Raw genomic sequence first — 27,968 nt, 5'->3', positions numbered from 1 at the left:
TTTTCAGCAGAGACCAGTTTCAAACTTTTATTCAGAATTACTCTTGGAACCTCTTTCCACACTCTACTTACAGGTCAAGTCGACGTGCAATGGTGATGCAGAAAGCACTGATCTGCTGCAGGCCATCAAGAAAAACTTTGTAACAAGCACGGTTTTATTGGAAATAAATCATGCTAAAAACTGACCCTTAACAGGTACAAAATATTAAACTGATAAGAAAAAAGAAAAGAAAGATTGGGGCACTATTAAGACCAACATGTGAACTCAAGACTGCGTGAAAAATCATACAAAAAAGGCAATAAGGAACAATAATGCAGCATTAAAGGTAGGGGTACAGGGCAGACAAAAATTACAAAACATTCTGTTTCAATATACCTCATCCATGTACTTGGTTCAAATACTGTAACAGTACTGGAAGGCAAAAAGCACCAGACATCCAACTAAAGAGGTAAGAAAAAAGGAACAAAAAATTAGCAAAAAAAGTAAGATCTGGTCATTAGGGAAGGAATAATTTCAAATACAGTTACTGAACAGAAACGCAACACTTGAGAAAGCTGTTATTTCAGCATACATAGACAATACCATTATTCCAGCTCCATGGAAATGACTTGGTTTTCCTAGTCTGTAACCTCTTCCACATACAGTACTGCTGAGGTTATCCCCAGGTGTGTGTGGGCAGACACCGCGTACACACTAACAAAGCAGCACGGTCATCAGAGGAGTACAACGGGGAAATTGTTCCCTTTCAAGTAGAAAAGCAACAACCAGGAGGCCAGGAAATGTGGGGCAAAGCATCATTAAGCCCTAAACACACAATTCAAAATTAGGTGGGGACACTGTGCACCTATGGCTTCTATTTCCTAAAAAGCCAAGGCTCCCTTTACAGTCCACATGGAATACAGCAGCTGCTGAGGAGACAGAAACCATAATCAGGAGATCCTAGAAAACACTCCTGCACTGGAGGAAGTCTTTCCCATTTCATCTCCTTATGGCTGCCACAGAAAGGAGCTGTACATTCCATGGGATACCGGGAGTTTTTGGTGGTGGCAAGGTGTCCCAATTATAACATGGCAGCACAGAGACTGTGTGATACAGGGTTTGCATAGATATTCTGTCCCCTTCCTAGCTGAAAGAACATAAAAGAGGAAGAGGTCACAGCTTAGGCTCTTGTTGCATTTGGAACATGAAACTAGGAAAAAAAACCCCAACAACTCCATTTATAGAGGCTTTCTATGTGTCCCCAGGTAAGGGGGAGGTGGGTAACAAGACATAAATCACATGTCATGGCTATTCAAAGCTTCATTCTCCTAATGAAGTTTATTACAGGCCCCAGTGAAAATATTACAAATTCACTAATTCCTATACTTCTGCACCTTTTTCCTAACTGCTGTTCTAGAGCAAGTAAGTGCTTTTCTTTATTAAAAAAAAAACTCATTTGTTTTTACATTATTGCTGTATTTTACAACAAAATTAAAAAGCACTTGTGGAATCCACACAACAGAAGTCAGTATCCCCAGAACAAACTAAGAGCTTGAACATGTATTCTCAAAAGGGCCTTTTCTATACCATCTATTCAACGAGCAGGAGAAAGAAAAACAACAAGTCCAACCAAAAACCATCCTATCGCTTCTCTTCCGAGCATCAGCGAAATTCACCCCACTCTCCCAGGGGGGGAAATCCTTTCAATAAATATCAGCGTGAGCTCCGAGGCGCTGGAATTCCGGGTGGGGGGAAGAGGAGCAGCAGCAGCAGCTGTGTGCAATGCCTGCGGGGTCCGTGGCGCCCCGAGGGTCAGTCCAGGGAGATGATGTCGGGCGCGCTGCCGCCGCCGCCGCCGCTGCTGGTGATGACGCCGGCCTCGGCCCGGCCCGAGGAGCTAACGTGCGTGCTGCTCTCGTGGTGGCTGGTGGAGGTGATGATGCTGCCAGGCGTGCTGCTTGTTAAGGTTGAGGTGAGACTATCCAAAAACATAGGAGGACAGTACTGCTTGAAACAAACAATGAAGAGTGAAGAGACTAACTGCACGAGGGAAATGTATGCTCTGAAGATACATCTTCCCCACGCGACGGGACCACAGCGAGAACCGCAGCTCTGCGGAGCAGCGACCGAGCGGGGACGGCAGCCACCGGCCTCCTCCCTCACCTCCCCCTTTTTCTACTCCAGAATGGTTTGCGTTGGAAGAACCCTAAAACTCATCTCATTCCATCCCTTGCCATGGGTAGGGACACCTTCCAGTACCCCAGGTTGCTCCAAGCTCCATCCAACCTGGACAATTCCAGGGATGGGGCAGCCATAGCTGCTCTGTGCAGCCTATGCCAGGGCCTCAAATACACTCTGGTATATTCAAGTTAGTGCTGAGCACATATTTACTTTAAAAAGGCACACTATCAGTAAGGAATGAGCTTCCAGGCCTGGATTCATCATGGAAAAGCTGAATCCTGTTTAATGCACATTCATTACTAGCTCTTGCTAGGTTTTCCTAGACTTTGGTTAGGTCTAAGCAAGTGAATGGCAAACACAGTTTGGATGACGGCACCCTGACAATTACTGGAGCACAACATCGCAAAATCAGGCTTGGAAATTGACCCCACAACAGATCAGAAACATACCTGTGAATCAACTGGGATTAGCGAAAGAAAATCCAGACCTAGGAAGAAGAGAAGGATGATAAGTAGACAAGTCTCTCCTTTATTCACACACAACAAATTTAAGGATTTTTTTTTGTGGTTGTAGAACAGGCTTTGCAATTCATACAGAGTTTCTAAATGGAATATACCACTGTGACACCACTCTCAACGACTACTTCAGGCAGCAGCAAAACGAATTATCTAGTACAAGTGGCTCTTTTTAATAATGAGGATGACATAATGATGTATTATTCACTGAATACTGCAGGGTGGTTCAATGTGGTTGCTTAGATGGAGGTTGCCATTTGGAGCTGTTGGTTCATTAATGCAAGTTTCACTGCATATTGTACCTGACTTGGCCAAACTGGGACATGAAGAGTGTCATCACATTAAAGATGCTGGAATGAAGTAAAGTCACAACATGCACAAGTCCAAAAACAAGCAGCAGGTCTCTTCCTCCACCCACGGGCAGCCAATAAGGAAACATTTCTAATATCATCCCCGTTTTGTGTCTAGACAAATAAAAGGAATGAAGAAGAGGAAACTACAAGTAGTTCAATGTATATCCTCCAAGACCAGTGACAACTAGTGTCCATCTTAAACACCATTTGCGTGTAAGCATTTAGGGCAAGATGTTTAGAATTATAAAACCAATGAGAAATTACCGCATTTTTTGGTTTTTTTTGGTTTTTTTTTTTTAATAAATATTGGCCTTGTGTTTGCTATGTCAACAGAAAGAAATGATATACTCCCTCCCACTCCCCTCACCTCCAAATCTCTTCTGGCCTGTGACATCTCTCCTCCTCTTCTCCATGAGAGAAAAATTTTGAAGGAGATTTAAAAAGTCAGTTGCATTTACAGAACTGACAGCTTCTTTTGACTGTGCAAGTTCTAGAACTTCAGTTGGTAAGTGCTGAACAACAGTTCTAGACTTCTGTTCTCTCAGCTTATTCTCCTATCCAATTTCAGAAGACAACTGATTTCTTAACAAGGGAGAAGTGGAGGGAGGGAGCAGTAAGGGAGCCAAGATGGACAGAGAAACAAGGGGAATGATATCCATCTCATTGCCAAACTGGTGCTGAAAGAAGAGGAAAAAACCCAGAGATGTGCAGGGGAGGAATGGAGACAGGCAATGGAGCGGGGAAAGGGAAGAACAGGAGGCCAAAGTGACACCCGTCACCACAAGTCACTACTTCCTGTGCTCTGGGTTTGTTACAGCCGGCCAAGAGAACCCCCAGAGTCCCTTTACACATTGCGCTTTTCAAGGAGCCAGGATAGAAAACAATCAGTATCCCCACCTTTTGTCTGATATTTAGCAGCAGTGTTGAAGAATACATCATAGGCATTTAGGGTATGTCTAGGTAAAGAAAGTCAATAGAGGTCAGCTCACAGATTGTAGCTCACCTTAACCTTTTTCATACAGTCTAGACAGAGCACCACTACAATCAGCTAGCAGAGTAACTACACTGAGGGCTGGGATGAGTTAGCACCCTCACACCTCTAGTAACTAAAACAAGCAACTACTCTCCCTCGCATCTACAACACATAACCACCAGATGTTTACAAAAAGTCTGGCTGAGCACAGCAAGAGCAGTTTCTGGCTGCCATGCCCAAGTGCCAGTTTGTACCCCAAAAGCAGTGCTTGTCACATCACTGCTGCAAATTGCAATCTGAAAATGGGCAGACAGCCTGTACTGGGCTTGTCCGGACATCCCATCAGTGCCATACTGCATATAGACTTGTTCCATTAAAAACAAAAACAAAGAGTTAATAAATTCTTCCAATTTCTACCCACCCCACAAATTAATACTGCCGTCAGAACATACATGAAAAACACTCAGCACCTACCTGGCAAGTCTGATGAAATACTGGATATTGGTGGGTGATGGAATGGTACTGGGTAGTCTGTTAATGAAGGAGGAATAGCAGCAGCATCGACCGTCGTCACGCTGGGCACTCTGGCAGTAGATGGCTGATACATGAGAACCCTGTTTCAAACAGCATGGGAAATTACAAACAACCTGGCTGTTAGTTGCACAAGGGAAACCATGCACTGCTGTGCACTCTCATTCACAAGTCACCGTGCGACAACACAACTACAGCGTGGCTACTCACTACACAGTACTCCACTCTAATTTCCTTTTTCATAACAGTCTTCATAATAACATGACCGTATCTTGGCTCTCAACAGCAGCTGTGACATAAGAGCAAGTTGGCATTAAAACAAAGTACAGTGCTGGAGTCATTGGCAACAGTCAAAGACAAAGGGGTGTCTGTGAGCACCCACAGAGGGATGTAAAGGTGACCAGAGCCAGGAGAGTGTTCCATCTGATTTCTCCACAGAACTGCTGCTCAGTGCCTACCTGTTTCACCAAGGGCACAACTGACCATTATCCTGCCCCACAGGATGACACAGATTGCACAGGTGGGAGTTAAATACAAGTCTGCCTTTACTCACAGCCTCCAGTTCAGCGCTCAAGGAGCATGTTACAACTCTTCTGCTTCCCCTCACGCTGCCTGCTCTCTTGGCAGCATTGTTACAAACACTGCCACAGGTGCCCAGGCACCAGCCACGTGCACAGAACAGTTCATGAACTCCAAGTCAGGTGGAAATACACAGAATTCTGCTCCCACATGCTCTGCATCGCTCCCTCCAGCCTTTAGTGCAATCCACTCATCTTCCTTCCCACACTCCTACCTGTTGACCTACTTCTAATGTCAGAACCTTGGATTTCAGACCCTCCCTTCTCAGGCACCTCTCACACTTCAGCATGTATTGTTGCTTCCTCTAAGAAGACACCCCAGTTTTCCCAAAACTAGCATTCAGACAACACTGTTTAAAGGAGATAAGCTATATCCCAAAAGCCTGACATTGATCTGGATTTGAAGAATAAAAATATGCCATATTCATACCCAAAAAGCAAGGAAAATACATGGGTCATAGAGAGAAAAGTCAGTCCTCCTACAATTACAGTTGCACGTAGCCATCTCCAACCATAGGAGCACGGAAGGAAGTCTTGGTGCCTTCTGAAACTTCATTAAGAGATGTATTTGTAGCTACACTTTCTTGTAAAAGTGAGGAAGAGTCTCTTGCAGAAGGACTCCTCCACAATCCTCACAAAAAAGCAACAGCATTGCAGCATCACTGCTGAAAGTGGTTGAAGATGACCAACTACTTGCTCATCAAGGACCACACAGACATTCCTGTGGACTAGAGACTCACCACACCTGCTCATTACTTCTGAAACAGAAGGGGAACCTTCAAAACAGAAGGGGATTGGGTTTATTATTATTATTATTATTATTTTACAACAGGTCATAAGCCACTACACAGAGAGACACAGACACACACCTCATGCAGGCAGCAACACTAACTGATGAGCCAGTACTGAAAGCTGAGCTTGGAGCAGTGAGTGTTGGTGAGCCTGGCCAGTGGCCCTCACTCCCTGCAGGTCTGGGGTGCCCCACGGGCCAAGAGCAGAAACAGGGGAGCCACAAGCAGCACCCAAGCTGAGGTGCACAGATCAGGACAGACAGGAGGTCTGGACAGACAGAAGGGCACAGCAGCAGAGAAGGTGGTCAAGCCAGTGCCAAAGTCAGGCCTGACTACAAAGATGGAGGAGTTGCCAAAAGACTTGGGAAGTCATTGGTTGCGCTAATCAAGGTGCAGGACTGACTGATGACCACAGCCAACAACAGCATCCAAGACATTCCAAAATTTAACAGAGAGATGGAGGAAAAGCTCATCTTGATTCAAAACAGAAAAGTGGCTCCCTTGCAAGACTGACAGGATGGATGAAACACACAACACAGTCTCGTTCCCTGGGCACCAGAGCAGATTAGATAGAGGATACTGAAGACAGCAAGAGAAAAGCCTTTAAGATGACACTAACTCAGCAAGAATGCATGAAGTTCCTCCACTTGGCATAATCTACTTTCTCAGGAGAACACTGCCCACTAGCTTAGTCCTTTTCTATGGAGAAGTATCCCTGCAAACACAGCAACAGTCAGCGCAAAAAAAAAGTTTTTTTGTGAAGTGAAAATCTATTTAATAGTGTTTTGCCTGTACAAAGTTACTGCATCAATACAACCTTCTACAGGAGAGGCCTAGACAATCTCCTCTGCAAGAGCAGAGCTGGATTCCAAGTACATTTCGCTACAGATCAGTTTAGCTGAGACATTACAGAATAACAACTAACTTTAAAATTGACAAACCCTTTGGTTGGGCTCCCGTGTATTTCAGACATAAATATGCAGTTCCTTTTGGCTGGAGGATCTTCTTCTTCATCAGAAGAGCTTTCTACTGTCAAGTCGATAACATCAACCTTCTTCTTGTTTACCTCACTGGCCACTGTCACGGAACATGGTTTGCTAACAACACTGGAACCTGAAGAAGAAAATAAAACACCATTGTTCTCCAAAAGATGGTGATGTCAGCAGTTTCTATTTGCAAGAGAACCAGGAACCCAGATCCTGTATAATCGATCACCTGGCCATTACAAATAATATTTTGCCCCAGTACCTGCTTTGTGACTCTTCTGTGTCACATTGAGACTATTAAAGAACAAACTTTTGTTTTCACTTATCATTTTAAGGATGTAAAACAAAAGCAACCTTTCATTTTCTTAACTGCTATTATAAAGAGCAAAGACAAAGACAAAAAATGCACTCTTAGAGATACAACCCTTTCTTTTCTAGCTTAAATTCCAAGAGGATTAGTAGTAGTAAGCCCTCTACAAAACAAACACCAACATCCACACGCATTATCCAAGCTACAACTAATTCTCCAAGATTTTGTCCTGGTTTGTAATGAGTACCCAGATGTACATACTTTCTATTTTGCTGCACTGTTGACTTGACACTTTCACAGCTTCCTTCTTTGGCCTCATGGGGCACCAGGAGCCATCTTCCTGGAATTTTATCTCATCCACATCAGAACATTCATTAAGGATTTCCATAAAGAGGCTGAAAAAATAAAGTTTCACTTTTGATTCTAATTTACATTTTTATTCTAAGTGAAAAGGAGACATGAATAAAGAGATAATTATGATCACCTTCTACCCATTGTGTCTCCTTTCCCCATAGTTCCTCTTAATCTGAAAACCTGTAATTACTGCCTTTTTCAGATAGCAGAAAATAAGATTATCCCAACCCATCCATAATTCACTTCAACACTACTGCAATGCACAGATTTCCATTCTGAAGCAGAATACATCACCTCTTGAACCAAGTTATGCAATTGTTATGAGTTAGAAGTTACATTTTGAAGTTAACACCTTTCAGGGATAGAGACATGTGAAAGGAAGACCTGTCCTTTTATGCTGCATTTGTATTTCTCCAGAAGAAATACACTGAGACTCAGGAGTTTGATGGTGCACTTAGGACATAAACTTACATAGGTCACTATGGGAAGAGAAACTAATGGAATCTAATGGCTCCTCCAGTCTGAAGTATTTTGACCAAAAATAGTACTAAATGGCTAACTTCAAGTCACAAAAGCAGCTACTGAGTACATAATGAAAGATTTTAAGTAATTGTGTAATCTGCAAAGCCAGTCTCTTACCCATCTAGTATTAGGCTCTCGTAAGCTGCCTTTTTGTCACAGACAGGGCAGATCCAGGTAGGCTTCTTCTCATTCATTTGAAGATAAAGAGCAGCATCGAAACATTGCAGGTGTGTGCAGGTCACTGCCCGGCATGGGATTGTCAGTCTCATTTTTCCCAGCTGCAGGAGATGCATTTGAAGGGTGTCAGAACAGAAGACAGAGAAACAGGCCTGAATGGTTAACAATGAATCCAGAGGCACTTGGTGAAACAACTCTTGCTGCTCACTACACAAGTGCCTGGGGCTAAGGGTGCTGTAAGTAAGTTCACTCCATCACAGCACCCACACAGTGCTCCTAAAGGAAAAATTAAGCCATGCTCCAAGGCCTCAACACACTGATAACAGTCAGGAACACTTTTAATGGACCTGAAACAACATTACTTGGAAGAATTTATTTTTATTAAACAATCAGGTGAAGTTGATTCTTCTATAATTTTCTTTTAACCCGGTACTTCAGGCGTTTTCCTGAGCTCCAGGTACTCGTTACACTCAGAATGACCAAGTTCTTCCTGGGAAGAGAGCCTCCAAGGCAGCATTACCTTGTTATAAGGTGATCGCCTGTTTTTTTGCTTGATTCTGTATCTGCAGTACAGGCAAAGCCACAAAGATGAGGAGATAAGAGGTTTTAATTAACATTCCACCCTTTAATTATTCTGTCAGCCTGACTGATTAGCCTCAGCATGTCAATATAGGAGATTAATCCCTCTACAGGCCTCACTGTACACAAGCAGCAGCTCGACTCAGTGCATCACAGCTGAGGCATCCAGTCCTAAACCACAGCTGGGTTACTGCTGCTTCTCCCCGCTATTTTATCTTAGCTTGCTGATAAAATACAAAACAAGTGAGGTTTCTAAAGCAAGGCCTTTGAAAAGCAGCCCAATTCTACACTACAGATGAAAATATGAATGTTATCTGGAAATTTCCAGCCATACTTACAGGACACATCAGAGAGACCCGCAGACTGGTTGTGGCAATCTCACTATCAGGATCTGCAGTTAGTTTTTCTTTAACTATTAAAATAAATAAAGAAGTTATACATAGAGGTCATTATTTCAAATGCTAACCTTGATTCAGTAGTACATGCACTTTTTTTTCAGCTATCTAAAAATATTAATCTAGTTCATAAACAACAGTTTCATTACTTATAAGCAAGTAGCAAATGTTTTAACATCTGATGTTCACAGAGCAAACTCAACTCGACATGTCAAGAGATAAATAAACCATTATGAGTGAATGAGGTACAGGTGAAAAGAACTCAGGACGTCTAGCTGCACCTCACAGCCCAGCACAGTAAGGAGTGCTTGTGGCATTCCCATAACCACATTTCAGATGGGATCTCTGGGTATGCTTCCTAGAAACCCCCACTGAAAAGGAGTGTGTTGCCTCACCAACAGCCAAGGGAAACCTGAGAAACGCTAGGCATGGACTTCATTCTCAAAAAACAGCAAATCTCTCCTGTATTACTAATTCTAGATTTAAAGAGCCACTAATCACCCTCCAAAAGTATAGACAGGCAAGTTGATTACTTACTTAGTGCTCTGGAATGATCAGGATTTCTGATACCTTTCATTTTTAACCTCTGCAAAAGCATAGCTGAGGTGAGCTGGCGAACCAGATACACAGACATGGAGTAATTCTACAAAAAAGAAAGATTAAAGATTAAATGTTTATTTCGTATAGTACTCCCACTATGACAATAGATGACTATTTACACTTGTTGTAGCATATAGTTAAAACAAAAATGTGACTTTTTGCTTCATCGGTAATTATTAAGAGCATTGACAGACAACTTCAATTCTGTGGAGGTCCAACATTCTGCCAAAATTCTCTGGCCAGTGAGGTCTAATTATCCTACTCCAGTTATGACTGAACTAAAAGGTAATTTCACAACCAAGAGACAATCTGAATTCTCCTCCTGGAAAGAACATATGCGACACATTTCATACATGTAATCTTTTAAGAATTTCTCACATTTTGTCTCCTTTATTGTCCCCTTTTTTCCAGTGTCAGTGGGGAGCTCAAAGAATTACGTGACAAAAGGTCTTTATGTTATAAACAACAGCTTCAGATGGTACAGAGCTGCCCCAGTTTCTTTGTACCTTTTCTTTAGCTTGTTCTGTACTCCTAAGCCCAGCCTTGTTACACCATGTCTGTTCCACTGAGCCTGGCCCCGTTCCCCAGCATTTTCTACTCCTCCCTAACTCACACCACTTGTCAGCTTCTTTTGTTCACTGTTCACTCCCACTTCTAGGTCACTAATGAAAAGTCTGCAAGCCCCAGTGCTGCAGGATAATAATGGTTTCATCTGTGTTATAAGAACAACTCGTGACCTCTTATTTCCACCGCCTGTCAGTCATCTTCCTATGGCTCCTGCACTGCCTGGGCACTGCACAGGAACTTCAAACAACTCCTACAGCCCTGCTCCTCCTTTACCACCTGTAGGAAAACCTCCTCTTACCTAGAGCAGCAGATAAAGCATTCTAATTGTACATGAAACCACTAAGAAACCTAGAACTTTTGTTTTTTCCTTAAAGAACGACCAACTGTTGCCTTACAGAGAGGATTCTAGAGGCTCAAGACCGCCCAGCACTGAGGGGTTTATGCCCCCTTGGCTCAGCAGCCCTCCAGTATCAGCCCGGTCCATGCCAACAAGCCCTTTTGTGACACGTGCTGCTCCCCAGGGTCTCACTTTGAGGATGAAAAGCAGCAAATTCTGGCATCAGCACTAAACCATAGACTCACTTCACTTCTCAGGCCAAGGGGAGGATGTCCAAGCATTCCGAGTCATCTGCTTCCATCAGAGTATATTTTGGCAATACAGGGAGGAAAGCTAGCAGGCCTCAGCATGAGAGGCCAAGACCACACACAGGACTGGAGCCATTTTAAGATTCTGTGCTCTGACTGGGAAGCAATGGCTCAGATCTTCATCTCCATCCTGGTTCTAGAAAATCATCCTTTGATGTCAGCACTGCCCTTTATTTATTTTTTGAACATTACCTTTCAATCCTATTTCTTTTTAAAATTTTAATATAAAAGCTTATACTGGAGTCTCTTTGAAATATGTGGTATTTTTAGTCCAGAGAATTTGATTTTGAATAAAACCTTGTAGAGCAAACTACTTTGATAACTGCATCCAGAATTAACACAAACAGTCACAGATAAGGAATAAATAGTTCTTGACAACAGCTGAAAGGCTGCTGCAACAGTTATTTAAACCTAGGATGGAGTCAAAAATTCCTTGCACTCTCCTTCTCTTTCCTTAATAAATCTACAGGGGGATTTACTATTCACACCACAAAAAGAGTTTGTTATTTTTGACATGCATTTCAGGCAAACTCTAAAAGGAGACTTTTGAATGTGAAGGCTGTAAGAAAATCTTTCCATCTGTATGTAAATCCCACATGTGTTGCTGAAAACTACCACAGTTCTAGAGCAAACTTTGTTTCCTGGCACTGATAGTAAGCTCAGGCATCTAACAAAAAACACTTGCCAGCCACACCAGGCAGCAGGGGAGCAGGACTGCTCCAACAGGCTATTTAGATGACTTCCCACATCCTACAGAACATGCAAGTTACCTTTCCAATTTCAGAAGCCCAAGAGATAGAAATCTGGTTTGGCACTGCTGATGACAGCCTAACTAGAGAAGTGATATTCAAGGGACGTCCAGGTCGCTTCTGTTCAATTCCATTTTTTGGTGGTGGAGCATATCCCTATGGGAAAAAAGGACAATGGATGTGTTACCCAGCGTACTCTGAAACTGCTGACACATACTTGTTAGTTTCAAACAGATCTATGAGAAGCAGGCAAACTTAGAGGCTGTCTAGGCCGGAGAGCAAAGCTAGCATTTATTCTGAAAAATATCAGACTTTCACAGTACATCAGCAGAGACAAACACAGTTGTAAGGCATTTGTTGTTTTAAAAGGGTTTTACAGAAGCACTGGAAAGGTGAAAGAGAACACAGTTTGGGTCCAGGTAAGTTCACTGGAAGAGTGAAAGGTCATGTGGATGTTCTGTCCTCCTTCTCCCCATGTCCTACTAAAACAGAGTGAAACATCATAAGGTCACAGCCTTAGTGACAAACAGAGCAAGTAATGAAGACTAAACTCAGTGTTTCACACACTGAAAACGCTTCACTGATTAGGAAACAATTAAACCTTGTTCCAAGAGCTCCACATCACCTCAGTGACTACTTTGCCTCATTAGCAACAGGTGTCACCTGCCCCCTGCCAAGGTCCCTGAAGAAGGACTGCACATGGAGTACCAGCTGTATTTAAGATATCATGGAATCAGAGGGTTTGGGATGGAAGTGACCTTAAAGATCATGCAGTTCCAACACCCTCGTCACACAATAAGCCTGCAGCTTATTCCTCTCACCCTGCATCTGTCACGATGACAACAAGCCAGTCTGACAGAGCCACCCTGAGAAGCCCTGCTCTGAGCTCACAGCCAGCCTGCAGCCACTCAGCTCAAACTCATCCTGCACATGAAGGATGCCACACGTGCAGCTCTGCCTCTTGCACAGGCAGTACTGATGAATTTCCAGACCATGTTGTTTTAAACAAAAAACTCACCCAGAAAGGATATGCTGAGGAAAAAAAAAAAGTATTTATTTAACCAGAGAAATACAAATTCACAACCTAGTGTTTGGTGAAGGAGTTACCTTGAAAGATGCTGAGTCTGGAAATAAAAACAATAATAATAATAAAAAAATATTATATATATAAACAGCCTTTTCTACTCACTAGCCCAGTATGCCATGAGGGCTTTATTCCAAACACAGAGGGAACAGACATATGGGAAGTGGTGACAATTTCACATTTAAAACACAGAATTATTTCAGAAGAGAGTGAATGCAAGTTCTCTTACACTTCCCTTGTTTTTCTTTTCCAGAGACAGACTCTGCAGCGCACGATTTGCTTCAGCAAAGCTTTTAGTGTTTTCTTCCACAGAGCTTATTCTTGAGAACAGATTCACGCTCATACTCCTACAACAATTTGGAACCTTCTCTTCCTGTCCTTTCAGGAGCTTTCTGCTGGCCTGGCACTGTTTAGGCAGGCTGCCAACTCTAGTGGCAATATTATTGGGGTCTTGAAGTCTTCCATGGTTCTTCAAAGAACCACACTACCCAAGGCAGGTATCATCTGCTACAGCAAGGAAATTCATCAGGAGAAAGCATAACTGCCCATTTATCTGGCTTTTCCCAGTGACACTAATGCAGGATACAAGGAAACATGATGTTCACATAAACACAATCCCATGCAGCACTGGCACACAGGCAGCATTGCTGTGAAGCTTCTGGTAAGGATTGCAAGCAAGGAGATGACCAAGAATAACTTACAGACCAAGAATAATTCACAGAATAGTTTTTTCTGCAGAGGTGTGAACTGCCCTACCAGGCAAAGACAGAAGTTCACTTATGCACCGTGCAGGTGGGCAAAAAAAGCTGGCATCAGAGGTTAACTAACTAACACTACTGCAGTGGAAAACAGTGGTCTTTGAGGCAAAGAAGTTACCTTACACTTCCTGCTACAGAAAGGAAGTGCCCAATGATGCAGAGAGAGAGCAAAAAACGTCTACAGAAGCACTCAGACTGAGACTCTATTTGTCATTCAGCTCATAGTGAATGAGGAGGGGAAGTTGCCAAGGCAATAGTGATTTATTCATTTTCGCAGCTAAGGTTCAGCTGAACAGATTAAAAAATCATCTTATCATGTGCAGGAAGAACCTAGAGGATTTAAGTCTCCAAACTAAGCAATAATCCAAGATTAGTAGTAGTTTCTGCTACAACTGTGACACCTTACACACAAAATGGAGAGCACAGCAGGGTGTAACCTATATTAACAAGACTGAGAATCAGTTGACACTGATGTCCAAAAGACAACATCAGACTGAATTCTTTTTTGCTGTAATCCTCAAAGTTATCACACAGAATGTAACCAGCATTTGCAAAAAACACTGATCAGAAAACATGAAAAAGAAACCTTTTATAACCTGAAGACTGAAATAGGAGGAAGAGAATCTAAGGAGTCTCATTTAAGCTGAGCAGAGGCAAAATTTGAAAAAAGCAGTCACAGTTGCATATGGGAAGAGGGAGGGTACAGGACAATACGTCTAAGACACCAAAAACAATCTGAAAAAGAGGTTTCACACCTTCTCTCTCCACATGGTATCCTTCCAAACCCACCAAAAAAACCCACTTTCCAAACCTACTGAAAAAACCCTCTGTTCCATGACTTTTACCACACTTTATAGCCTCAAGAAGTATTTCTGAATGGGTTGTGCAAGAGTTTCTCTCTGTCCTATTGAAAGAAGAGAGAAACCTATTCCAGAAATGTTTTGAGAATGAGAGAGCTTTTCCCTTTCTGTCCATACCCAAGGCTCCAGATGACCCTGTGGTGACTATGTACTAATTTCTGCAACATCAGACACTCCTGAAGTGCGACTGCGAACAGCGTTCTGATACAGTATCAGCAATGTGCTAGGAACCCTAAAACGTGTCTATTCTTCATCCCCATAATAAACTGTGCTCTAAGCAGACAGAGGCAGAGCAGTGCACAAGTGGCACACGAGAGGCTGAGGCCATTACCTCAGAACTAGAAGGAACTCAAGCCTCTCACAAATACAGGCAGCCCACACAGCAAGGGCTACCATCCTCATATAAACTGAGTCTGAGCAGGTGTGAGGAGGATTCTCCATGCAGACACCACATTGGTTTTGAATTATTTAGTTACATTAACAGCAAAAGACAAGGTTTGCTGTAGGGGCCTTAATCACATTTAGTCCGTGCAGTGGCTGTAAGATTATTAACAGCAGTAATGGCTATCTCACACAGCAAATGTACAAACTCCATGCCTAACATTAGAGAAATCTGAGTGATAACAAACAGCTCGACCGTTTTGGCAAGCTAACACTACAGAAAAACACATACACACTCCACAAGTCACCAAGAAGCCACAAATACATACATACATACTTACTGGCAACGGGGACAGCTTCCCATTTACTTTAATGCACAAACTATTAGGATAATGATCCTCTTGAGGGCAGCTTGTCTCTGCTAGGCATAGCCTGTATCCATAGAAAGAGAAAGCATCATTTTCAAGTGTCCCCACAAACATCCATCAGCCAATTAAGTTTTCAGAGAACACTGCACAAAACGTACCTTAGCTGAACTTGGACTGTGTAATCTCTCCTGCCTCCAGGCAAAAAGTCCCTGTGACAATGAGAAAGAAAAAGAGAAGTACCCACTTAGCAGGACTCATATTGCAGCCATACAGAGAAACAACTGCCACAACATTAAACTTTGCTCTTGTTTTTGTTTTATTGAGCTATGAGCACCTTACAACTGACATTTCTGTTTAACTACTCCCAAGTTACACAGAACTTCAGGATCAGCATCCTCCATCAAAAGTTCATAGCAACAGTCAAGTTGGACGCTGCCAGGGATGAAAAAGCACCCCTGAATTTTCATAGTTTACAACATCAAGCCTGGGCAAAAACAGAAAAGCAGGCTTCCATTCCTACAGCCAGGAGAAATGGAGGGAAGCTTCCCACCTCTCTAAACAATGGCATTATTCGGAACTGAGTAATTGTTAATTCTTTAACAGACTACAATTTTCACAAAATGCACACAAATTCTGTGCACAGTTGTTCCTGAAGAAAACAGAAGAGATACAAACTCAAGAGTAACTTCAGTGAGAATTATCATTCTGCATCGGCTGAATAAGTGATGCATTTGGTGAACCAAAACCTCACACTTTCTCCTGAAATTGTGTAGAGATTTACCTACACTATACAACACTCTTAATTCTTACCTGGAAATACAGATTTCTCTGACCTGCTGTGGTGTTAAAGCAAAGATAAAAAACTTCTCCTGGAACCTCTGAATACTGCTCTGTACTAGAAGAAGAAAAAAAGACACAAAAGAGGTTGAACCATGGTGATTAAAGCCGTTGATTAAAACAGGATCTGGAACAAGGCATTAAGTCACCCAAATGGTGGTTGAACTGCATGTAACTGTTAATAAAAAAAACAATGGAACAAATCTTTCATTAAACTACATTCAGATGGTTTAACATCACATTACACTTCAGTACTGAAGCAGCTTGACAAACTGTGCTACAATCCTTTCTCCCAAAGGAGGAAGGTTCAAACAAATACACAACAAAGTATTTCATTGGATACCTGACAAAAGGAATACCATAGAGATGCCAACAACTACTGTAAGGTACCACAGGAAGAACATGTGCACCAGAAGTTCTTAATGGACAGCTGGAAAATTCATAAACAGCTACACAGGTAACAAAGTCTTGGGAGAAGAAGTGATGGACCACAACCCCTCAAGCCAGAGAAGCCAGCTAGACTTCATGTCTGGAGTTACCCTTTAGTTGCATCTGACAAAAAAATAAAGAAATACAATGTTCACATTGTATCTATGAATATAAATTGTCTGTCAGTGATGGGAATTGGCAATATTTTCATATTTAAAGTCCACAGTAGGCACATGTCACTTTCTTACTTCCTTTAAAATTGACGAGAAGTTAAAAATTTTGACCTGAAATAAAGGCAGATTAGGCATGTCCAATTTAAAATAAGCAGCAGGGAGCTGCCGCTTATTTTAAATTGGACATGCCTAATCTAAGCAACAAATCAAAAAACAGCACAACTAAACCAGTCAAATTTGGAAGAGTTGGACTGTCTTGTGCACTGTGACATTCCGGGAAGATTGTTTCTATACCCAGAAAAAAGCCACACAAGAAGGCGGCAAACATTAAAAGGAACCCAGGTGGAGCAAACACACACCAAGTTCCTCGAGCAATTCCAAACAGATACAGTGTGCATGTATGCACTCAAACATCACAGAGCACATTGGTTACCTAAGAATAATACTTGAGCACATAAGAATACCTATAAGAATACTTCAGCACTTAAGAATAATACTTGAGCAAAAAAGACAGCAGAAGTATTTTGTTATTTAATTTGGTGTGGGTTAAAACTAAACCCCACACTTACACCTGGGCTCTCATGTTAGCGCAAAGGAATACCACACTAATCCCTTCTCAAGCATGAAGCAGTGAGGTGGACTATATTCCTAGTTCTCTGACTAAACTGTTATTTAAATACTTAACTCTCAAATGCACAAGAAAAATGAGTGTCACTATGCACAAAGAGAAGTGACAATAGGCACTGTAATTACTGTTTGTTGATAAAGTTTTCTGCTTTAGGTACTGGAGGATGGCAGATGATCAGTTCATCGATCACTGAGTTACAAGTCACAGCCTAAATGACTTTGTGATCAGTTAAGAAACGAAATTGTTTAAGAGGATGCAAACTTATTTTATAAATATGTTACTAAAGAGGGAACATTTTTTGACATGTAAGGTAAGACTGACTGAATTTCAAGACAGAAGATTTAGCTCCAAATAATTCAAAATTTTCGAGACTGAGGGGAAGATAAAGCTGATTTCAGGTTATTTGGAAGACAACGTCCACTCCATATTACAACATACAGTACTGCAACAACTTTCAGGCTGACAAACTTCACTACTCTGAGCACAACACCGAACACTGCAGCACCAAGTGTCTATTGCAGTGCCAGATCTCAGAGCCTGCAGAAGTACTGTGAGATAAGGGTAAAGCAGCAAACCAATGAACTCATTCTCTTTACCCTGTTGCAACTTGTAAATTACTGACCCTGAAATCCTTTTTCTATTACTCCTCACAAAATTGTTCCTCATTTGAACTAAGCAGAAACTTCAGGTCCAAATCTTTCAGCCAAAAAGTGGGCGTTCAGACTAGGTATTAAGAAACATTTTGTTACAAAGAGAGCGGTCAAACCCAAGGAAAAGCAGTCAGTGCTGTCAGCTGTCAGTGTTTAAGAGGAATTTGGATAACGCCCTTAACTATTATTGTCTAACTTTTGGTTAGACAGTTGGTTGACCATAGTAGGTACCTTCCAACTGAATAACCCTGCTCTTCTCTTTAATATTCAAAAGAAAGAAGTCTTTAATCATATTACTTTTATAACAGAAAACTATTTTCTGAAGTGTGGTTTTGCACTTTTGGGAAAAACGGTAAAGAAAAAGAAAAGGTGAAGATATAAAAGGAAAGGAGTTTTGTTTTGTCCCAGCTGCAAAAACCCACTGAAATCTGGGCTCAGTACTGTTAGAAGCAAAGCTTATTTAATGAATTAAGCAAGCTGCAGAGGTATTAAACACTTACCTAGACTCGTGGGTTTAATGAGCACATCGAGCACATCGTAGAAAGGCAATCTTTTCAGCTGAACGTCAGGGTGAACAGGTGGAATCGGAGGAGATGGCTGCTGCATCTCAAAGTGGGGCTTAGTGTCCTGGAGGAGCACAGAACTGACAGGCGGGGACGGAGACTGAGGCGTGACTGACGTGGAAGGGAGTGGGTGAATGCCCGCGACAGCCAAGTCAGGCTCCACCGGAGAGGAGCTGCTGTCCAAGCTGGACGCTGCGGGTCTTATAGCCGACAAATCCGACAGTGCCTCGCTGGTCCGCGGGTACCGGCGCCTATAGAGCTCTCGGATCTTGATCTGAACCGCTGGGCTGCAGCCGCTCTTCAGTAAGTGCAGTGCCCTCATCAGGAGGTCATGTTTGCGACCACTTTTATTACGTCCGGCAAATCCCAGCAGCACTTGCAGTTCAGAAACGCGAAAACTTGATACCATATTCTGAAAGGGAGAGAGAGGAAAGCACAGGTGAGCCCACAGCACCCCAAGGAGGCCTTTTCAAGGAGTGTGGTGCGGCATCTTTCATCACTTAACCTGACAACTTGTTACTTGGTTATGGGTACTGCCCACACCTTCACAGAACATAAAAGCACAGTTAGTTTAAAATGAAGAAACAAAGCGTCCAGGATGCAGGTTGAGTTTGCCCATGAAAGATTTGTTTCCACACTCAAACAATAGCAACAACAAAATCTTAAATTCACAGCACAAGCTGTACCACAAAGAATCTGTCTCACTTTGTGAAGCAAAATACCAAACAAAAAAATCAAGTGAATCAGTATCATCACCTGTCTTCAAACCCATTTTAAGGACTTCATTATTTTATTTCTTAATTTCTGAACAGTTTATTGTGAAACTCCCTTTATTTTGGACACTGTTAAAGCAAGCACAAAGAGAGATAGGCATATCAGATTTCATTGCTGAAAGATATGCACACAGCAAGGAGGACAGTTCTTAAAAGCTACATTATGTATTGCATACTGTGGCATACAGTATGACACACAAACAACATAATTGATTCCTCAAATGTCACAAAAAACTCCCCCTCCTTTTCAGATCACATTCTGGCATCAAGCGTCACAAAGGTATCTTCAAAGCAAATAATACTATTTACTTGGTTACCACCGTGAGTTTTGGAAGACTAATTTTTTTAACTTCACAGTGCAATCCTCAGAATCCTACTGTTTCTGAAAATAGAAATTTAAAAAAAAAGAGCTCACTATACAAAAGGAAACAATCTTGTGCTCCACTGCTACCAACAATTAACTTTGCACAGATGCATCATCTCTCATTTTTGTGAGCACTTTATACCTCCATTTCAGAGGTACAAAGTTGTCCGGAATACTTCTAACCAACTTCCTTCCCACTTCTTAGGGACCCCTTCATCATAGCAAGGAGATTAAGTTTTTAAAGGTGAAAGAACACCTGCCTCCAATCTGTGCTGCTGCACCATGACAACTCCAGACTCAAGCCCTGGAGTTAAGGGGCTAACAGAAGGTATGAAAGAGCAGACATCTGGGATCACACATATTTTTAAAAACAGTTCAGAAGTGCATCTGGACTCTTACTAAAACTTTGGGCGTTCATTTCAAAAAGAGACACAACTCAAAACAATGCTTTGCCTTTACCTTCCAGGTCCTTACTATACAAAGTTAATACTCATGTTCTGACAGACCTGATCTCAGCTGAAGTTTTAACACAATTTTTGCCAAAACACTGAGTCAGCCACCAATAAAGTCAAAATCCTCCCTGTGTCCCTGGCCTGTTCCCCATTCTCTTTTTAATATTGTGAAAAATCTTTTGGCAGTAAGACCAGTGAATTGTATCAGATGAAAACTGAACTTAAAATCACAGAATCATTTAGGTTGGAAAAAAAACCTCCAAGATAATGAAGAACAACCATTGCTCCAGCACTGCCAAGGCCACCCTTAACCCATGTCCCTAAATGCCACATCCACGTTGCTTTTAAATTTTCCAAGATGGGGACTCCTCCACCGCCCTGGGAAACTTGCGCAGGGCAGGACAACAGCCTTGGTCAAGAAATTTTCCCCAGTATCAAATCCAGACCTCCACTAGAATAAATTGAGGCCATTTAATCTTGTCCCATCCCTTGTTACATGAGAGCAGAGCCCAACTTCCCTCAACCTCTCCTGGGGCTCCAGCCCCTTCCCAGCTCCGTTCCCTGCCCTGGACACGCTCCAGCCCCTCGGTGTCTCTCCTGTGCTGAGGGCCCAGAGCTGTCCCCAGCACTGGAGCTGCCTCAGCAGGGCCGGCACAGGGACGGGCCCTGCCCTGGGGCTGTGTCACAGCCTGGCTGGGACACCATGGGCACCTTGTCCAGCTGGGCACACACTGACCCAGGTATGCGCACATGCAGTCCCAAGTCCAAGTCACTGGCTACTTGTTGTGCCATTAAAACACAGCAGAGAAGTAGCCAGGACCTGCCTTCTCAAGGGCCACACTATTTATGCAAATCAAAATGACCATCTAAAACAGTATGGCAGAAACCCCACCTGGCACACCCTTTCCTCATCATTGATGAGACAAGGTTATTGCATTTCAGCCCCTGATTTTCAACATTTCCAGACAGCCCATTTGGATCCAGTGACTCTTCTACCAAGAAGCTGCTCCGAGCAGAGATAACACAGTGGCTTTCACACAGGTATTCCCCCAACACCCTGTCTATAAATGCACCGTGGACACAGCACCCAGCAAAAAGTCATGGGAGCCACTGAGTGGCTCACCCAGACTTCTGAAGAAACCAACAGCAGATGTTACCTTAATTTCATCCCAGCAATTTCCCTCAACAACAAAACAAGATAGAGAATATTAGTTTCCACCCAGGACTCCCCTTCTACTTTTCCTTGCACTCAGTCAAACAGTGATAAAAAGAAAGTGTTCCAACATTCATAAAAAATGGCTTGAAATACTGTAACGGCTTTATAGTTATGACATAAAAGAGAAACTGTGTTAAAAGATAATACTAGTATTCATGAATTTACAGAAAACTTCATGTTGCATGCTTCTGTAGATAACTGCATAAGCTTGATAGCAACGCCAGCTCCTTTATTTCAGATGCAGGCAGAAAGCACAACGCTGGATTCCATAATCGCAATGCAAATGAGTAAAATAATCCTTTACACAGAGATTATGGAAACAGCATGCATGTATTGCAAAATACTGTCTACTACCCTGCCTGCTGCCTTCTGTGCATTCCTGCAAGTTAATCAAGGTGAAATGTGCAGTCAGTCACGCCTCAACACAGCTAACATTTCATACAAAAAAAATTTCACAAACTAGCACTTTGTTATAAGATGGATTTCATTTTACTAGAAGACACAGCCTGGCTTCAATACCAGAGTCATCAAAATTTTAAATTAACGCCCACATTAAAAATGCTTTCAAGTATGAAAAATAAACACTGTTTTTGTCCATCAATGTTAAAATCTTAGACAGGCTTTAGAAAGAAGACTTGCAAAAAGAGAAGTTTACAGGAGTATCTAAGCAATAGCATTTACAACACTTTCCCTCTAAACCCGTTTCTATTTTCCCTTTAAGGCAACAACAAACATCGGCCAGGGCCTCCAGGGGCTCCAGGAGAGCTGCACAGCCCCTGGGGACAAGGCAGGCAGGGACAGCACCCAGGCAATGGCTCCCACTGCCAGAGGGCAGGCACAGATTCTGGCACATTGGGAATTAGGAATTGCTGGCTGGGAGGGTGGGCAGGCCCTGGCCCAGGGTGCCCAGAGCAGCTGTGGCTGCCCCTGGATCCCTGGCAGTGCCCCAGGCCAGGCTGGATGGGCCTGGGAGCAGCCTGGGACAGTGGGAGCTGTCCCTGCCCATGGGAGTGAAGCTTTAAGGTCCCATCTATTCCAAACCTATGATTCTGTACTTATCTTGCTATTCCATTTACAAATATAGAGTGGACATTCATTATCATCAATAAACTTTATAGGGATGTATGTCTGAGAATATTTATAAAATCATGGTGCAAGGCAGACACTGCTTCCAACAAACCCTTATCAAGTTACTTTCTTTTGGTTTTCCAGCATATTGCGGAAGACTGCAGCCTTGTTATTAATATGCTTTTCACATCACTCAATTACGATTAGACATTCAAGTTGTGTCATGTAGATGACATTTTCTCTTAAGAGAAGTTCTTTACAGCTGCACAGCCCAATAAAAAGCACTTTTTTAACACAAAACCAAAGCCATTTTAGTTTTAACACTACTCCATGAACACAAAGTAGTTTGACAGAAATTTAAGGAAATCAGACTGGCTAATTCAAGCACTGTCATATTCCAGAAATTTTTTCCCCCTGAAATTCATACTTGAAGGTTATAAGAAGCTTCATAGGTTTTTTTGTTTCTTACAGTTAAACTTTACCAACCATGATTCATCAGCAGAAACACTGTTCTAAAGCATTAAGCCGTAGGTGTATCTGGAATGGCATTAATTTCCCTGGGAGGATGATGTTAAGGAGCCCAGGAAATGCTGACATGCCACTGAAATTAAGGGGCAGGCGTGTTTCAAGGCTAAGTAAGGGATCAAACACCTCTCCAAACAAGACCTTGTGTGATTCTCCACACTCCCCTGCAATATTAACAGTCACTCTACATCTCTCTCTCCTTTTATATATATATATGTAAAGAGAGAGAGAGAGAGAGAGATCAGTGCAAGGTAACTGAAAATGCCTTGCATTAAACAAAACTGTTTAATTTGTTTATTTCTTGACACACGCCCTACAATAAGCAATAACAACTGTGGCTTTAAGGCAAGTCCTGCCTGAGCTGCCAGCTGGACACCTGCAGCCCAGAAGCAATCCAGCCTGCTCAGAAGGGCTGGTCAGCTTGCCCCTGAGAGCTCTGCTTCAGCCCCACTGCCTTCCAGATAATCCCCAAAGTGCCTGGATGCTCTCTACAGAAGGGACACACCAAGGACAGGCTCCACAAATCCTCTCTCCTGACTTTAAGCCCCTTCATGGACATTCAGCAGAGCAGCACATTTGTGACATCTCTGGCAGCAGGTCTGCATCCATGCTGACTTACAGCAGGCTAGAAATGGGTAATGATGGCGAGGAAAAACAACTTGTGTCCTGGGACAGCCGAAGATCTCTCTGCTGAGCGGAAATGTTTTCTCAAACAGATATAAACATAGCTAAAGAAATGCAAGTCACAAGGAAAAATGAAGATGCCATTATTGAAATCTGTGTCAGTAGTACAGGAAAGCAAAAGCAGCTCTAAAGGAAACCAGAGTCAATGCAAATCATAACCACCACATCCACAGCATTATGGAGATTTTCCTCTGCATAGACTCTAGCCTGGCTCTTTATTAGGAATTAGCTCCAAAGTTGCATGCACTTAAGAACAGCAAAAATCCTAAGTTAAACAAACACAAATATTTAAGACATTCAAAACAAAGCTTGGCCATTTCATTGCAGCTTCTTTTTTAGAGTATCCAAAAACTCATTATCTCCTTCCTTTCCCCAGCACTGTACCTCAGCACAATCAGTTAATTGTTAATGATTTTACATAAACAAACTTTTAAGGTGTCTCAACAAACCTTAGTGATCTAGAATAGTGACTGTGAATCTATGGGGCATGCAAGAACTTTGTGCAGGTACGAAATTCTGACCAAAGTATCACAGGCTATTAGGAGTATTTTATCAGCATTTATGTTATTTAATACACTCAATTTAACTGCAGCCTAAGGATCATAACAGCACCAACAGCAACTTCTCACATCCATTCTGTTCACCACCTTAAGTTTAACCAAGATCATGATGCGGAATTTGATTTCTACATCAAAAACATAAACTGGTCGGCATAGACAATAAAATTATATTTAACACAGATAAAATAAAACAGTGTTTGTCAATGACCTTGAGGAGGACACATGAAAACAGCCCTCAGCATTTTCTTATTAGCAATTTAACACTAAGCACTGCTTCACCTGGTAAATGTGAGGCAGTCACTTACAGCCTTCTTCCAGACTGGAAAAATAAAGCAAGTGAAGTGGAAAGGCACCAAGTCTGGCAAGAACAAGAGATCCAATGTATGAGACTTCAACTTCTGTATTTTAATATGCTATCCAAACAACATTTCTCCTCCCATTTGAATCGTGTGTCTTCAGTACTGGGTGTGCAATCACAAAAAGTAAAAGTGGGACCTACTTCCAGCATTTATAAACATGATTTTCCAGTAAATTTTATTCAATCTCTCCTGCCAGAAAGGATATACTAACACTCTTCCATTTCTTCTCAACAAAATGAGTTATCTTCCACAATGGCTATGAAACTGATCACAAGTGTCACAGACTAGTTTTGGCACAGGCAGAGCCATTTGCCTATAAAGAGCCTTCTTTTTTGCCCCACAGAGATGACGCTAACAAATTACTTCAAAACGTGACTGAACACAAACTGTGAGACTGATACTGCCACCTAAACTAGAGATCTGTTTCAAAGACTGCATGCACTCCACATTTTTTGTTTCAATTTTAGAGTCAGGACGCCAGCAGAAACGCAGGGGACGCAAGAATACTAAATAATATGTAACTGATCCTCTTATGTGCAGTATTTTGCCGAGATTCAACAAGCTTCAAGCTAAATCCTGGTGAGTTCAGAATCTGCTGGGAGCTGGAATTGTTGCCTCACAGATGGCTCTCAGAAGGAGCTGTAGTTCCCCACTTCTGGGCCAATTCTGCTCAAAAATGTGTCTGCTCGTCATCTCTGGCCCCCACAACAGGCTGATGATTCTGTTCCACATCCGCCTGCGCCTGAGCAATTCCTTCATCATTTACTGGGCTGCTCCAGAGAGGGGATTATGGGGAAAGGTATGAGCCAGGTTTAAAAACACATCTGCGAACAGCAGCTCTGGAAATGGTACCTCAAAACTATAACTAGACACTGTGGTGGTGCTCTCCCCATCTTCTCAGCCACTCCCAAAGCCTCCAGAAACCAGTAATCTACAGAAATCAATAAACACTCCAAGCTAATAAAAGCTTAACCACATGGTCTGGAAGGGTAAGCCTCAGACCAGACATTTTCACCAATATCTCGAAAAGTAGCAAATCCTTTAACAAAACTGAAGATTTTCAAAAGGCCTGATGTAACAGCAGGTTTCCTTAAGTCTGGTTTCTTTCACTACAGCCTCTCAGTTATAACTTTTGGCTCCCAACTCCACAGAACTTTTTCTGTGAAGATACAGAGGATACCAGCAATAGTCCTAACAAATATCAAAATGCTCCTTTGCCCAGGAAAAAAAAAAAACAAAAACCCTCACACTAAAAAACCCTAACCAACCTACCAAAAACCACACAAAAAAAAACCCCACACCAACACAGGTGTGCCTGCTTGTTTCCCTCAAGAAACAGGGTTTAAGAGAGAACTCTGATCTCCTGCCTTTAGACAGTCCTTAACCAATTACTAAAATAAATTCCACTCTCAAAATGGCCCAAGTGGCCTTTTATAAAGCAGGTAGAGATTATATACTACAGGAAACTGCAATCAACAAGAGAGCAGCAAACAATACTGCCATAAAAACATTCAGTAGGTTAATCTATAAAGCAGCCATTTCAGATCACACCTAAAGGTCAATTCACAAAATCTACTGGGGGTAGGGGAATCTCTCTTATCTTTGGTCAAAAGCAGGAAGATTTGGTTGTCTGAAAAAAAAATTTAAGCCTCAAAACCAAATATTCAAGCAGACACATTCAAATGCATCCTCAAATGCAAAAAGAAAAAAGGAAAAAATCACCTATGGCCTGGCAGACATGAGGCAGACAATAACATTCTCTTCCAAAAATTACCTAGAGCTTTCCCACAACAGGCCATGAATTATTATCACACCGATGCTGAACATTTAGAGAAGCTGCAGGCTAACAGACTCATCTCGCAAGCACTCCAGTTTACAAATAAGATTAACAGGAATATCAAAAGATATATCTTCAGAATTAATTTTTTTAAACTAGTGGCACTTCTTGAGTGATGAAAGGGCAGCCCTGCAGTCGGTCTGAAACATAGTTCCCTTTCCCCTCCATACTTCCTGCATTACATCTATCTATGCACCTCAAGTTTCCTGTCAATTTTAAAGGTATTCAGGAACCTAATGCCCTGAGGGAAACTATCAATACTTATGGATATCTAGGTAAGTGATTCCAGTGCTTTGGGAGAGACAGATCATAACTCCACCTCAAGACTGGAGAGGAAGACCTAAAAGAAGAGTCACCACTGGTGCGAAGTTTACACTAGGGCTTCAGCCAAACCCTTTGAGACACCTTGGAATGAGGGTGAGAATGGGTAAGGACACCGAGCAAGAAAATCTGTAAACACAAACACATTTAAAGGGGGAAAAAAACCCCAAAAACACAAGGCTGACGTACAAAAAAAAAAAATAAGCCAACAATTCCTAAACCTAAAACTGAGACAGAGCACTGTTGTCCTCAGACAAAGAAACTCCGTTCTTTCCACTATATTTTCATAAGTGAGCTCGTCAGTTGCACTACCAGTGTTAGTGCTGGAAGAAGCCTCAGCACGGGAAATTCTCTGGCGGCTGCAGCACATTTCGCACTGGTCTCACCAACACCAGCTCTTCCTCTCCACTAAAGCCCAGCTCACAGGGGTTCCTATTTAACTGGCTTTTATCCCTCCTGTAACAAAGTCCAGGTGGGGGGGAGCGGCCTGCACGCAGAATTCCACTTCTGCAGCTGTGGACGCTGCTGAAAGACAACCTCCTCCTTCCACACAAAGGTAACAGCGGATTGTTCAGGAAATAGCAGGAAAAGCAGCAACTATGCAGTCAGCTCTTTGTGTACACACCTTAACAAAATGAAAGGACACGCACGCACACACCCACACCGACAAATCTGCTACATAGAGTCCACCATGGCAATATGAAAGATAATGAACCGAAGATAAAACAAGTCTGAAAAGAGGCTCTGGGTTTCACGCTGGGCAAGCACAGCTTTCCCGGATGGAAAGCGGTCCACGGATTTCCAGAGATTCCACAACTATCAGCATTTTTAACAGCCCGGCGGTTATTCACCGCCCTCCCTTCAGCCGCACGGAGCGCGGGGCCCAGCAGGAGCCGTTCGAGCCCTGGGGCCGCTCGGCAGAGCCGAGATGGCTTTTAAAATGTCGGGAGGAGCGCGAAGAACCTCCCCGGCGGCAGCAGCAGCAGAACCCGCGCGGCGGGGATGGGGAACCCGGCATTGACAGGGAGGGTCTCCTCAGGCAGACCCGCCGACTCCCGGGAAGTCGCGGCGGGCCCGCTCCTTCCCTTCCTCCCTCCCTCTCACTCCGCGGATGGCGCGGGCCCCCCAGCACCGACATCTTGCCCCGCAGCCACCTCTCTCCCTCCTTCCTCCTCACCCGCAGCTCCTCGAAATCCGCCATTTTCTACCCGCCGCCGGGCGCCACCGCCACCATCATCGTGCACCCGGAGCGCGCTCCCGGCACGTGACGGGGAGGGCGGTCCGGCGGGAAGG

The 27,968-nt window shown here is 42.8% G+C and overlaps 1 protein-coding gene across 9 annotated transcripts; it reads right to left on the bottom strand.

Moving 5' to 3' along the window:
- On the bottom strand, nt 1-27,950 carry PIAS2 (protein inhibitor of activated STAT 2). 9 transcript variants are annotated; one of them, XR_010031301.1, is made up of 15 exons: nt 27,853-27,950; nt 18,454-18,928; nt 16,047-16,131; nt 15,395-15,445; nt 15,210-15,300; nt 11,807-11,941; nt 9,762-9,867; nt 9,168-9,241; nt 8,191-8,351; nt 7,459-7,592; nt 6,843-7,014; nt 4,476-4,615; nt 3,926-3,984; nt 2,610-2,647; nt 1,861-1,957 (listed from the first exon to the last, which is right to left on the bottom strand). XR_010031301.1 is itself a non-coding variant. In XM_063180945.1 (14 exons), the coding sequence occupies exons 1-14, from the start codon at nt 27,874-27,876 to the stop codon at nt 1,792-1,794; spliced, it is 1,881 nt and encodes a 626-aa protein (XP_063037015.1). In that variant the 5' UTR covers nt 27,877-27,950; the 3' UTR covers nt 1-1,791. The 9 variants fall into 9 exon arrangements, 4 of the variants coding, with proteins under 4 accessions (XP_063037015.1, XP_063037016.1, XP_063037017.1 ...); XR_010031299.1 differs by lacking the exon at nt 3,926-3,984 and adding an exon at nt 2,978-3,139 and having other exon boundaries at nt 1,889-1,983; XR_010031300.1 differs by having other exon boundaries at nt 1,894-1,983.
- Nucleotides 27,951-27,968: the final 18 nt, after the last annotated feature.

Source organism: Melospiza melodia, chromosome Z (assembly GCF_035770615.1).
Source record: "Melospiza melodia melodia isolate bMelMel2 chromosome Z, bMelMel2.pri, whole genome shotgun sequence".
Lineage (NCBI taxonomy): Eukaryota > Metazoa > Chordata > Aves > Passeriformes > Passerellidae > Melospiza > Melospiza melodia.
Note: the sequence above shows the minus strand (reverse complement) of the source record. Positions and strands in the feature narration are given on the sequence as shown.

Bases quoted from the DNA above. Each gene is read 5' to 3' on its own strand.
- PIAS2 (XM_063180945.1), bottom strand. From the start codon at position 27,876: ATGGCGGATTTCGAGGAGCTGCGG. The intron at 2,648-4,475 runs GTAGGTGCTGAG...TCTTCTTCCTAG, and splicing joins TATTTCATCAGACTTGCCAG to GTCTGGATTTTCTTTCGCTA. The intron at 1,987-2,609 runs GTATGTTTCTGA...GTTTGTTTCAAG, and splicing joins TAATCCCAGTTGATTCACAG to CAGTACTGTCCTCCTATGTT.